At 42.4% G+C, this 12113-nt stretch overlaps 1 protein-coding gene across 4 annotated transcripts in view; it reads right to left on the bottom strand.

Annotated features, from left to right (window-relative positions):
• NUP98 (nucleoporin 98) overlaps nucleotides 1–12113 on the bottom strand; it is a 130901-nt gene that overhangs the window by 97467 nt on the left and 21321 nt on the right. For all 4 annotated transcript variants that reach the window (XM_025358533.1, XM_025358535.1, XM_025358532.1 and 1 more), the window contains exons 5-8: nucleotides 9530–9669; nucleotides 6957–7064; nucleotides 5087–5267; nucleotides 1919–2082 (exon numbers count right to left, since the gene is read on the bottom strand). In XM_025358533.1, the coding sequence (XP_025214318.1) occupies nucleotides 1919–2082; nucleotides 5087–5267; nucleotides 6957–7064; nucleotides 9530–9669 (593 nt within the window). The remainder of the gene's footprint in view (nucleotides 1–1918; nucleotides 2083–5086; nucleotides 5268–6956; nucleotides 7065–9529; nucleotides 9670–12113) is intronic.

Here is a 12113-nt window from a genome sequence, read left to right as displayed (position 1 = left end):
TCCAGCCTGGGTAACTGCAGCGAGGCCTGTCTTAGAAAAATAAATAAAATTGAGAAACATGAAGGCCGGGCACGGTGGCTCATGCCTGTAATCCCAGCACTTTGGGAGGCCGAGGCGGGTGAATCACTTGAGGTCAGGAGTTCGAGACCAGCCTGACCAACATGGTGAAGCCCCGGCTCTACTAAAAATACAAAATTAGCTGGGTATGGTGGCGCACGCCTGCAATCCCAGCTATGTGGGAGGCTGAGAAAGGAGAATCTCTTGAACCTGGGAGGCAGAGGCTGCAGTGAGCTGAGATCGTGCCATTGCACTCCAGCCTGGGCAACAAGAGCGAAAAATCCGTCTCAAAAAAAAAAAAAAAGAGAGAGAAGCCTGAGGGTCCTCCAACTTGTTGTTTTTCAAAATTGTTTTGGCTATTCTGGGTTCCTTCTTGTTCTTCCTTCAGTGTTTTTATCATGTAAAAGTGTCAAATGTTTTATCTATATCTACTGAGGTGATCATGTGGTTGTTTTTTAAATTATATTACCACAGTGTATTACAATGATTAATGATGATATGTTGAACCAATCTTCCTTGGATAAATCCCATTTAGTCATGGATTACGATCCTTTTTTGTTTGTTTGTTTGTGTGTTTGTTTTGAGATGGAGTCCCGCTCTGTCGCCCAGGCTGGAGTGCAGTGGCACAATCTCGGCTCAACTGCAACTTCTGCCTCCTGGGTTTAAGCAATTCTCCTGCCTCAGCCTCCTGCGTAGCTTCGATTACAGGCACCTGCCACCATGCCCAGCTAATTTTTGTATTTTTGGTAGAGATAGGGTTTCACCACGTTGGCCAGGCTGGTCTCAAACTCCTGACCTCATGATCCACCCCACCTCAGCCTCCCAAAGTGCTAGGATGACAGGCATGAGCCAGCATGCCCAGCTGATCTTTTTCATATGTACTGAAATCAGTCATCTAGTATTTTGAAGACCTGGGGGTACAAGCATACTTTTTTTTCCTTGAGATTAAGTCTCGCTTTGTTGCCCAGGTTGGAGTGCCACGGAGCGATCCTAGCTCACTGCAACCTCTGCCTCCCCCTGGGTTCAAGCTATTCTTGTGCCTCAGCCTCCCAAGTAGTCAGGATTACAGGCACCAACCACTGTGCCTGGCTAAGTTTTGTACTTTTAGCAGAAACGGGGTTTTACCATGTTGGCCAGGCTGGTCTCGAACTCCTGATTCAAGTGATCTGCCCACCTCGGCAGTGATGGGATTACAGGCATAAACTACTGTGCCCAGCCCATACTTGTTTTTTAATCAGTAAAAGTATCTCTAATTTTAAGACAAGGCAAATTCCAAGTTCGGATCAATTACTCACATATCACTTCATTCTTTAATTTCATACTTCCCTAAAAAAGGTCCCTAGAAATAAACTAGTAATGACCATGAGGACCTTCTCTTTGGACACAGTATGGCTCTAAGTTGTAGGTCTCCCTTTAAAAAAAACAAAAAAAACAAAAAACTTCTTTGTACGATTCCCCCTAAGGGAACTAGATGAAAGCTCCCTTAGTTCCTGTTGTTGGCTATATTCCAAAATATAGTCAGTAGTAAGTATTTTCTCCTATCCCCTATAGAATGGCTATAGTCAATCTTCCAAGGCATAGCTTCAAGAGGGCCAAGTCCAGCCCACTAAGTAGTTCCTACTTAGTGATGAGAAAAATACTTTCAGAAAAGATAAGTGACCACCTCAACAGCATCTCAACAAGTAAAGAGTAGAGCCCAGGCTAGAATCTAGGTCTTAATTATTCTAAGACTTTGTTCTCTTCCCTTCATTAAATACCCTCAACTCTTAAGATCTGCAGTAGAGGTAGAATTTGCTAGTTAGACATGATTATTTAACTCTACAAGTAAGACTTGGAGGTAAATAACGGTCTGTTTCCTTACCATGGTGTTGGTGCTTGGCTGTCCTAGAGTGCTGGTATTACCAAAGGAAAAGCCAGTGTTCTGGGTGGTTGTGGCCTGGCCAAATGGTTTGCTGAAGAGGCTGGTAGTCTGCTGATTCTGTTGGCCAAAGAGACCACCTGGATTTGTTCCAAATCCAGTTGTACCTTTTAGGAAAAAGAAAAGAAAAAAAATGTAAACACCCAAAAATACAAAACCTTCCATTATCCAGTTATTTCAAGTCCTTATGTTATCTACTACCCTTCATTCACTACTTGATAACCTTTTCATTTTCCATCCTTCACCTAACTCTAGATTTAAACTTTAACTTCTGTAATAACACCCTGACCCCAAGAAGTCTAACTAGGCTAAATGATCTTCCCTTGTAAGTCCACAGCTTCCTTCTATTTTTCAAGATAATACACTAGAAGTCAGCATGTGTATTTTAAACTTGCTAGTCTAAGTTACTGAGAACAAAGGCCTCTTCTTTACATGAATATATCCAGCCCAGAGTCTGATATGTAATATTCAATAATGAATATGGGCCAGGCACAGTGGCTCACATCTGTAATAACAACACTTTGGGAGGCCAAGGCAGGAGGATCACTTGAGGACAGGAGTTCCTGAACAGCATAGGCAACACAATGGGACCCCATCTCTACAAAAAAATTGTAAAAATTAGTCAGGCATAATGACTTGTGCCTGTGGTTTTAGCTACTAGGGAGACTGAGGTGGGAGTATGGCTTGAGCCTGGGAGTTTGAGGCTGTGGGGAGCTGTGATGGAGCCACTGCACGACAGCCTGGGTGACAGAGCTAGACAGTGTCCTCCAACTCCCACCAAAAAACAGAAAAAATTAAGAAACATTAGCCAGGCAGAACGGTGGGAATATTACTTGGGCCCAAGAGTTCAAGGCTGCAGTGAGCTATGATTGCTCCACTGCACTCTAGCCCGGTCAACAAGGTGGGACTGTGTCTCAAAAACAAACAAACAAACAAAACGCATACTAAACTAAATCATGGAATATCAAGATTGAAAAGTACATTAGGATGGACATGGTGGTTCACACTGGTAATCTCAGTACTTTGGGAGGCTGAAGCAGACAGATTGCTTGAGGCCAGGAGTTCGAGATCAGCCTGGTCAACATGGCAAAACCCCGTCTCTACTAAAAATACAAAAATTAGCCAATGCTGGCAGGCACGGTGGCTCACGCCTGTAATTCCAGCAAGCTGGGAGGCTGAGATGGGCGATCACCTGAGGTCAGGAGTTCCGATCAGCCTGGCCAAGATGATAAAACCCCATCTGTACTAAAAATACAAAAAAATCAGCCAGGCATGGTGGTGGGTGTCTGTAATCCCAGCTACTTCAGAGGCTGAGGCAGAGAATTGCTTGAACCTGGGAGGTGGAGGATGCAGTGAGCCGAGATCACACCACTGCACTCCAGCCTGGGCGACAGAGCGAAACTCCGTCTGAAAAAACAAAACAATTAGGGCTTGGCACCATAGCTCACACCTATAATCCCAGCACTCTGGGAGGCCGAGGCTGGTTAATCGCCTGATGTCAGGGGTTTGAGACCAGCCTAGCCAACGTAGTGAAACCCCAACTCTATTAAAAATATAAAAAACTAGCCAGGCATGGTGGTGGGTGCCTGTAACCCCAGCTCCTCAGGAGGCTGAGGCAGGAGAATCACTTGAACCTGGGAGTTGGAGGTTGCACTGCACTGCAGCTTGAGCAACAGTGAGACTCCAACCCAAAAAATAAATAAATAAATAAAATAAAATTAGCTGGGTGTGGTGGTGGCACATGCCTATAGAGTGGCTGAGGTAGGAGAATCACCTAAGCCCAGGAAGTCGGGGCTGCAGTGAGCTGTGATCACACCACTGCACTCCAGCATGGGCAATAGGAGTAAGAACCTAAGACCCTGTCTCAAAAAGAGAAAAGAAAAAGTAGGTTAAATATCACTTAAATATGTATTTTTGTGTGTGTATGTGTATATACATCTCTTCAGAAGGCTATGAAAAGCTCTAATTTTTGCTTTTCTATACAGAGGCAAACTGGTGGATGGAGAAAGTGTAGAAGCAAAGTATATAACCTCTGGTTAGTTTTCTATATTTTGTGAACTTTGTATCATATATGTGCATTACTTTTGCAAAAGTAGTATTTTTGTAAAGTAAATTAGTCATCATCTTTAACTCCTCTTTCACATCCCACATTAAACCAATCCATCAGCAAATCCCATCAGTTCTATAATCAAACTGGGTCCAGAACCTCATCTTTTTTCTTTTCCATCCTTATTATTTTGAGACAGAGTCTTGCTCTGTCACCCAGGCTAGAGTGCAATGGTGTGATCTCAGATCACTGCAACCTCTGCCCCCCAGGTTCAAGGGATTCTCCTGCCTCAGCCTCCCAAGTAGCTGGGATTACAGGCACTTGCCACCATGTCCAACTAATTTTCATATTTTTAGTAGAGGCAGGGTTTTACCATGTTGGCCAGGCTAGTCTTGAACTCCTGACCTCAAGCAACCCACCTGCCTTGGCCTTCCAAAGTGCTAGGATTGCAGGCATAAGCCACCACACTTGGCCTCTTTTCCATCCTTGCCCAAGCCACTAACACCTCTCATGCTGGTAATAGCTTTCTAAGTAATTTGTTTCTCCTCTTTCTTACCACCTACTCTCAATATAGGAGACTTCAGAATCACCCTTCACTCACAATCACATGACTTCTCTGTCTAAACAACTCTCAGGATTTCCTAAATCAAGTAAAAATTCAAGTCTTGATATTAGTCTACAAAGTTGTATAAAATATGGCCCCCACATCCCCCAGTATTTTCCCTTGCCCTCTCTTCAAATGGCCAAAACTCAAGAGTTTTTAGACTCAGTTTCCACTAGCTGGAATGTTCTTCTCCCAGCAATCTGTACAACTTGCTCTTTCATCTTCTTCAGATACGTCACTGCTCAAACATCACCTTCTCATGTGAAGCATTCCTTAGTCATCTTCATCTTAAACTGTCTTTCTCCCTTTCCCCACATATATCCAGGCATTCCTTCCTATTCCTATGGTATCCCTGAATTATTATTTTTCTCCATAGCACTTAATCCAAAATGGCAATTATGTTTTAGTTTTAGTTATCTGTCTCTCCTCAATATAATCTAATATGATATCAAGTGCTTACTAGTTCCAAAGGCAGTTTTGTTCTGACCATATGCAAAGCCTGAATTAGTGGTGGAGGAACTGAAGAGTCCTGTTGCACTGGAAGTGGCTGGAGAAGACCCAAACAAGCCAGTTGTGGTACCTGCTCCCACCTGGTTCTGTGGGCCTTTCCTGTTAGCCTGATAATCCTCTAAACGAAGTTCCTGAAGGGGGGGAAAACATATTTCTAATCTTAACATGTAGCTAAAAATAATTATTTAGGAGGCTAAATACTTGAATTTAGTATTCAAGTTCTACTTTCACATAGGAACCATGACTAAAAGAGAGAAAACTAAGGAATGACATTATATCATTAAAGAAAAACATTTCCAACAAACACTAAAATTCATACCACAATTATTGTAAAACTACAAGCCAAAGAGTCAATCATATCTTAATCTCAGTTTTCTTTTACAAACAATACACTCTTTTGGTAAAATGTCATAAAATAATCCTAACTCTCCCTAGCCCTAAAATATAAAAATAAAATAAAAATTATAGTGAATTAAAAGATGCAGATTCTGTGGGGCAAAAAATTTACAAAAAGAATAAAGTTTACCAATTTTGTCTCAAGTCAGTATGTTCCTGGCACAGCTCAATAAAGCAAGCATAGTTTGGTATGCAGAAAGAAGCAATCACTACAATTGGGAACGACTATCACAATGTACAACAACCTACTACATAAGCAATAAGAATGAACAAACTAACTTCATTCAACAACATGGATGAGTATCTCAATGTTGAAAGACAGCCATTAAAAAGTACATAATGTGGCTGGGCGCTGCAGCTCATGCCTGTAACCCCGGCACTTTGGGAGGCCAAGGCGGATGGATCACAAAGCCAGAGTTCAAGAACAGCCTGGCGAACACAGCAAAATCCTGTCTCTACAAAAAATCAAAAATTAGCTGGGCATAGTGGCGTGCAGCTGCAATCCCAGCTACTCCGGAGACTGAGGCAGGAGACTGCTTAAATCCAGGAGGCAGCGTTTATAGTGAGCTGAGATCACGCCACTGCACTCCAGCCTAGGCAACAGAGCAAGACTCCATCTCAAAAAAAAAAAAAATTTAGCTGGGTGTGGTGGCCCACACCTGTAATCCAAGCTACCAGGGAGGCTGAGGTGCAAGAATTGCTTGAACCTGGGACGCAGAGGTCATAGTGAGCCAAGATGCGCCACTGCACTCCAGCCTGGGTGACAGAGACACTGGCTCAAAAAAAAAAAAAAGAAAAACTTTTATTAAGCTGTATGACTTTGCATAGTTTTACTAAAAACACCTTCATATGCATGCATACACATTGCCCAGCGTAACAGAAGCAACATCCAATCAGAACAGACGATTAGACTGGGCTCAGGGGCTCATGCCTGTTATCCCAGCACACTGGGAGGCCGAGGAAGAAAGATCACTTGAGCTCAGGAGTTTGAGACCGGCCTGAGCAACGTAGTAAGACCTCATCTCTACAAAAAAATTTTTAAACATTAGCTGGGCATGGGGCACATGCCAGCAGTCCCAGCTATTTGAGAGGCTAAGGACATGAAGCCTGGGAAGCTGAGACTGCAATGAGCTGTGATTGTGTCACTGCATTCCAGCCTGGGCAAAAAAGCTAAAAAAAAAAAAAAAAAAAAAAAAAAAAGACCATTGGGGTGCTATACCTTCACATATCCCTGAATATTATCCCTGCCTAAACAAGTAGATATCTAGAAATAATACTTGATTTTTAAAAATAATTCGGTTAATTTTTTACATAAACCCAAACTGAACCCCTCTATCCTAAAGATAATCAAAACCATTTTTAAAAGCTACATTCCAATAGAATCAAAAAGGTTAGACTGACATTCTGTATTGTATTTTACTGACCTCTAGTGACTTGCTTTCATATTCTTTCATAGCAGTAATACACTGGTGCTTCGTACTTATGTTAGTGCTAACTCCAGCTTTGACCATAGTATCTGTACCAGTTGGAGGCTGCAAAGAAATAAAGGCAAATTTGTAGGTCCGAGTTTTATATTGCTACTCTCTCAGACACAATTTCTCAACCACTGAACTCTAAAACTAGTCCTCCCAGGTCTTTTATACTGAGATGGTTTCAAGGGTGTTTGATTAAATATACTGCATTTCTGATCTCTCCCCACATCAAGATTATCTGAATAAATCAATCTTAGTAACAAAGTAATCACAAACCCAAGGATTAATCCCATAACCCAAGCCATCCAATTACATGCTAAAATACATGTAATACTATGCACAAGGAAAGTTTTACCCAATATATACATTTAAACCTCTATATCTAAGTTCTCCTTTCTATTCTGCCCTGTAATGTTGCATTAAAAAAATACAGAGGGCCGGGCACGGTGGCTCACGCCTGTAATCCTAGCACTCAGGGAGGCCGAGGCGGGTGGATCACAGGGTCAGGAGTTTGCGACCAGCCTGGCCAATATGGTGAAACCCTGTCTCTACTAAAAAATAAAAAAAAAACAACAATAAATTAGCCAGGCATGGTGGCACGCACCTGTAGTCCCAGCTACTCAGGAGGCTGAGGCAGGAGAATCGCTTGAATTCGGGAAGTGGAGGTTGCAGTGGGTCAAGATTGCGCCACTGCACTCTGGCCTGGGCAACAGAGTGAGACTCCATCTCAAAAAACAGCAACAACAACAACAACAACAACAACAATATGGAAACCGACCAGGCACAGTGGCTCACGCCTGTAGTCCCAGCACTTTGGGAGGCCGAGGTGGGTGGATCGCTTGAGGTCAGGAGTTCAAGACCAGCCTGGCCAACATGGTGAAACCCTATCTCTACTAAAAATACAAAAATTAGCTTGGGTGGGTGCCTGTAATCCCAGCTACTTGGGAGGCTGAGGCAGAAGAATCACTTGAACCGAAGAGGCGGAGGTTGCAGTGAGCCAAGATTGCACCGCTGCACTCCAGTCTGACTATCTTCAGATAAAAAAAAAAAAAAGAAATATGGAAACCTGTTTTTCCCCGATAACCTTAAAAGGAAAAAGGCACAATAAGTAAAACTAATGAGGCCGGGCGCGGTGGCTCAAGCCTGTAATCCCAGCACTTTGGGAGGCCGAGGCGGGCGGATCACGAGGTCAGGAGATCGAGACCATCCTGGCTAACATGGTGAAACCCCGTCTCTACTAAAAATACAAAAAACTAGCCGGGCGTGGTGGCGGGCGCCTGTAGTCCCAGCTACTCGGAGGCTGAGGCAGGAGAATGGCCTGAACCTGGGAGGCGGAGTTTGCAGTGAGCCGAGATCGCGCCACTGCACTCCAGCCTGGGTGACACAGCGCGAGACTCCGTCTCAAAAAAAAAAAAAAAAAAAAAAAGTAAAACTAATGATTCCTGCTTGTACTGCCAGTTTTCTCAACTATTGTGCTTTACAAAAGGCATCACACAGTATTTTTCACTATCGTTTATATTTTAACTTTAAATTCGGGGTTGTAAATTTAGTACTATGAATTAACCAATTTACCTGAGAAATTCTTCATTTTCTGGAGTATATTTTAACAAGTTTTATTTCTGCCAAAGATTTCCATTAGGCTAACTGCACTTCCAGCGTACCCTAAGAATCCCCCAAATATTTACATCAAGTGGTATTCCGTATGTTTCTGTAAACAAAATCCTCCACTCTAGCCCGCCACTCAACCCCTCTCAAAAAAAAAACACACACACACACACACACACAAAAACTTTATGGCCCCATTTAGCCATTTCATCAACAAAACCTGTATTTTTAATCTGGTACAGAATGTTGATGAGTTACTCTTATTTGCCCCCTATTCTTTATTTCCATAAAGAATAGTTGACCAGGCCGGGCATGGTGGCTCACGCCTGTAATCCCAACACTTTGGGAGGCAGAGGTGGGCAGATCACCCGAGGTCAGGAGTTCAAGACCAGCCTGGCCACCACGGTGAAACACCATCTCTACTAAAACTACAAAAAAATTAGCTAGGTGTGGAGGTGGACTCCTGTAATCCCAGCTACTCGGGAGGCAGAGGCAGGAGAATCACTTGAACCCAAGAGGTGGAGGCTGCAGTGAGCTGAGATCACACCACCGCCCTCCAGCCTGGGCAACAAGAGTGAAACTCCGTCTTAAAACAAAACAAACCAAACTAAACCAAACCAAACCAACAGCTGACCATTCAGAGGCAAATTTTTAACACAGTAAATTCAAATTCTACCTTATACCAGCTTATTATAAAATTTTATGAATACACATTTGATTGGGATGAGCCTAATTCAAATATACATCATAATCTAGATTTGCATTTCACAAGTTTCCCTGTCTACTATACAACTTGTTTTTAACACATTGTTCAGGAAGTGTCAAGCTAAGCTGGATGAGAAGCAATTTTACTATTCATCCTGCAAAGAAATATACATGCGGGAAAAAACATTCCACAAAGATTGGAAGAAAATACATACGTTAAATTTAATAGTAGTCCCAGTAGGAGCAGCTGTAAAACTACTTGGCCCAAAGAGGGAGCCAGATGTGCTGCCAAAAGGATTAGAGGTGGTATTTGTGGTTCCAAAGAGTCCTCCACTGCTAGTACTGGTTCCAAAATCTAAAAATAAGAAAAATGAGATGATAACAGTAAGAAATTTAAGAATCTATAAGATGCCTTGGAATTGGGCTATGGCACTAGCGCCACAGTACTTTTTCACATTCTCAATTTTTTTTTTTTTAAGACAGGGTCTTGCTCTGTCTCCTAGGATGGAGTGCAGTGGTACAATCACAGCTCACTGCAGCCTTGACCTCACAGGCTCAAGCAATACTCCTGCCTCAGTCTCCCAAGTAGCCGGGACCACAGGCATGCGCCGCCACACTCAGCTAATTTTTTTTTTTTAATTTTTGTAGAGAGTGCCTCTTGCCATGCTGCTCAGGCTAGTCTCAAATTGCTGGGCTCAAACAATCCTCCCACTTCGGCCTCCTAAAGTGCTGGGATTACAGGTGTGAGTCACTGCACCTGGTGTCACATCCTGAAATTTTTTACCTTTCAAGTCTCCCAAGCAAGTATATTCAAATAGAAATTTTTTTTTTTCCGAGACCGAGTCTCGCTGTGTAGCCCAGGCTGGAGTGCAGTGGCGCGATCTCAGCTCAGTGCAACCTCCGCCTCCCGGGTTGACGCCATTCTCCTGCCTCAGCCACCTGAGTAGCTGGGACTACTACTGGTTAGCCCGCCACCACGCCCGGCTAATTTTTTGTATTTTTTTTTTTTTCAGTAGAGACAAGGTTTCACTGTTGTTAGCCAGGATGGTCTTCATTTCCTGACCTCGTGATCCACCCACCTTTGCCTCCCAAAGTGCTGGGATTACAGGCATGAGCCACCGCGCCTGGCCCAAACAGAAATTTCATACAGAAAAATACATACTTCCAAGCTCACAACTTTCAAGTGAAACAAAGTCTGAATCCTTTGGTCAGGTAAGTGTCCATAAAGACCTAAGGTCACACTTGGAAGACAACTTAAAAGAAATACCTTGTTTCATCATAAATTTTATCTCATTTCTCCTTTTCTCGTTTAACTAGATGCTGAATGAACTTGTCTTTCTGAAAACATCTTGGCACAGACTTCAAGAGTGGTCACAGTACATTTTATTTACATACATTATGACATATACCTACACACAACCGAAAACTTTAGAATATACAAGTGATCCTATTAGAGAAATCAAATATAGGTTAATGGAAAATTTCACCCCCTAAAATTTCAGAAAAATTAGCAGTCACTGTCAATTACTTTACAGAAACTAATAAAGAAATAGCAAATCCTTGGATTACTTTACGTTTCCAAAAAGCTGACTTAAAAAAAATTACACATAAATGAATTTAATTGTTGCTAAGGAATATATTGCTGAAAGTATCAGAGACACTACTTCTAAAGAAGTTATGCCAGGTGCGGTGGCTCACGCCTGTAATCCCAGCACTTTGGGAGGCCAAGGCAGATGGAACACGAGGGTCAGGAGTTTGAGACCACCCTGGTCAATATGGTGAAACCCCATCTCTTCTAAAAATATAAAAATTAGCTAGGCATGACAGCGGGTGCCTGTAAGTCCCAACTACTCGGGAAGCTGAGGCAGGAGACTCGCTTGAACGGGGGAGGCAGAGGTTGCAGTGGTGAGCAGAGATCACGCCACTGCACTCCAGTCTGGGTAACAGATCGAGACTCCATCTCAAAAAAAAAGAGGTTATATATATGGTGCCAATTTACTAAGCAATAGAAATGTATTGCCAATATTTAGAATTAGTAACATCCTAGTTACCACGTTAAAGAGTACTACGATTTCTCACTGGCAAACTGTTACTACTTCTTTCTAAAACATGTCTTAATATATAGTTTAAAGCAAATAGGCACATTTCTTTTGAATTACTACTTTAGACTGTATTATATATTGTTATGGTTAAATATTTCAATGTTATACAAACAACTTTCCCTCTGGAAAATACTGACGGCTGGCTAACTATTCATTCTTCTATACTCTTGTGCCAGGAATGGCATCATTTGATAAGGCATACCTGATGAACTAGCAGTGGTTGCCTCAAAGTATAGCGCTGTGTGGAGAAGTATCCCCAAGACATGTTTGGACATAAAGTGAAAAAAGCCATCAAATAAAAACATCTGCATGGACAAAGAATGGAGGAGTAACCATGTCATGTCCAATATGTCATTCCTGCTCTAGTCTCTTCATGCCAAATATAAAACAGAGACAAGAAGGTGCCTCTGCAGCACAATATGGCTGACTATAACATATTCCTCCTTGAAATTCTCCCATCTTAACATGAACTACACTACTCTGACCTGGCTTTTCACCCTTTCTCTGGCCATTCTACATCAGGAAGCTCTTCCTCTGCATATCCCTTAAGTAACAGTACTTCAAATTTCCATCCTTATAGAGATGTACATGCTGTCTTCCTTTTCAGCCTATTAACCTTTTCAGTACATATTGAAGTTTTCCTCTTCCCATATTTTTGCCAATTAGCGGGAAAAGAGGGTAGATGAAAGAGGCCAGG

This window comes from Theropithecus gelada, chromosome 14 (assembly GCF_003255815.1).
Source record: "Theropithecus gelada isolate Dixy chromosome 14, Tgel_1.0, whole genome shotgun sequence".
Lineage (NCBI taxonomy): Eukaryota > Metazoa > Chordata > Mammalia > Primates > Cercopithecidae > Theropithecus > Theropithecus gelada.
Note: the sequence above shows the minus strand (reverse complement) of the source record. Positions and strands in the feature narration are given on the sequence as shown.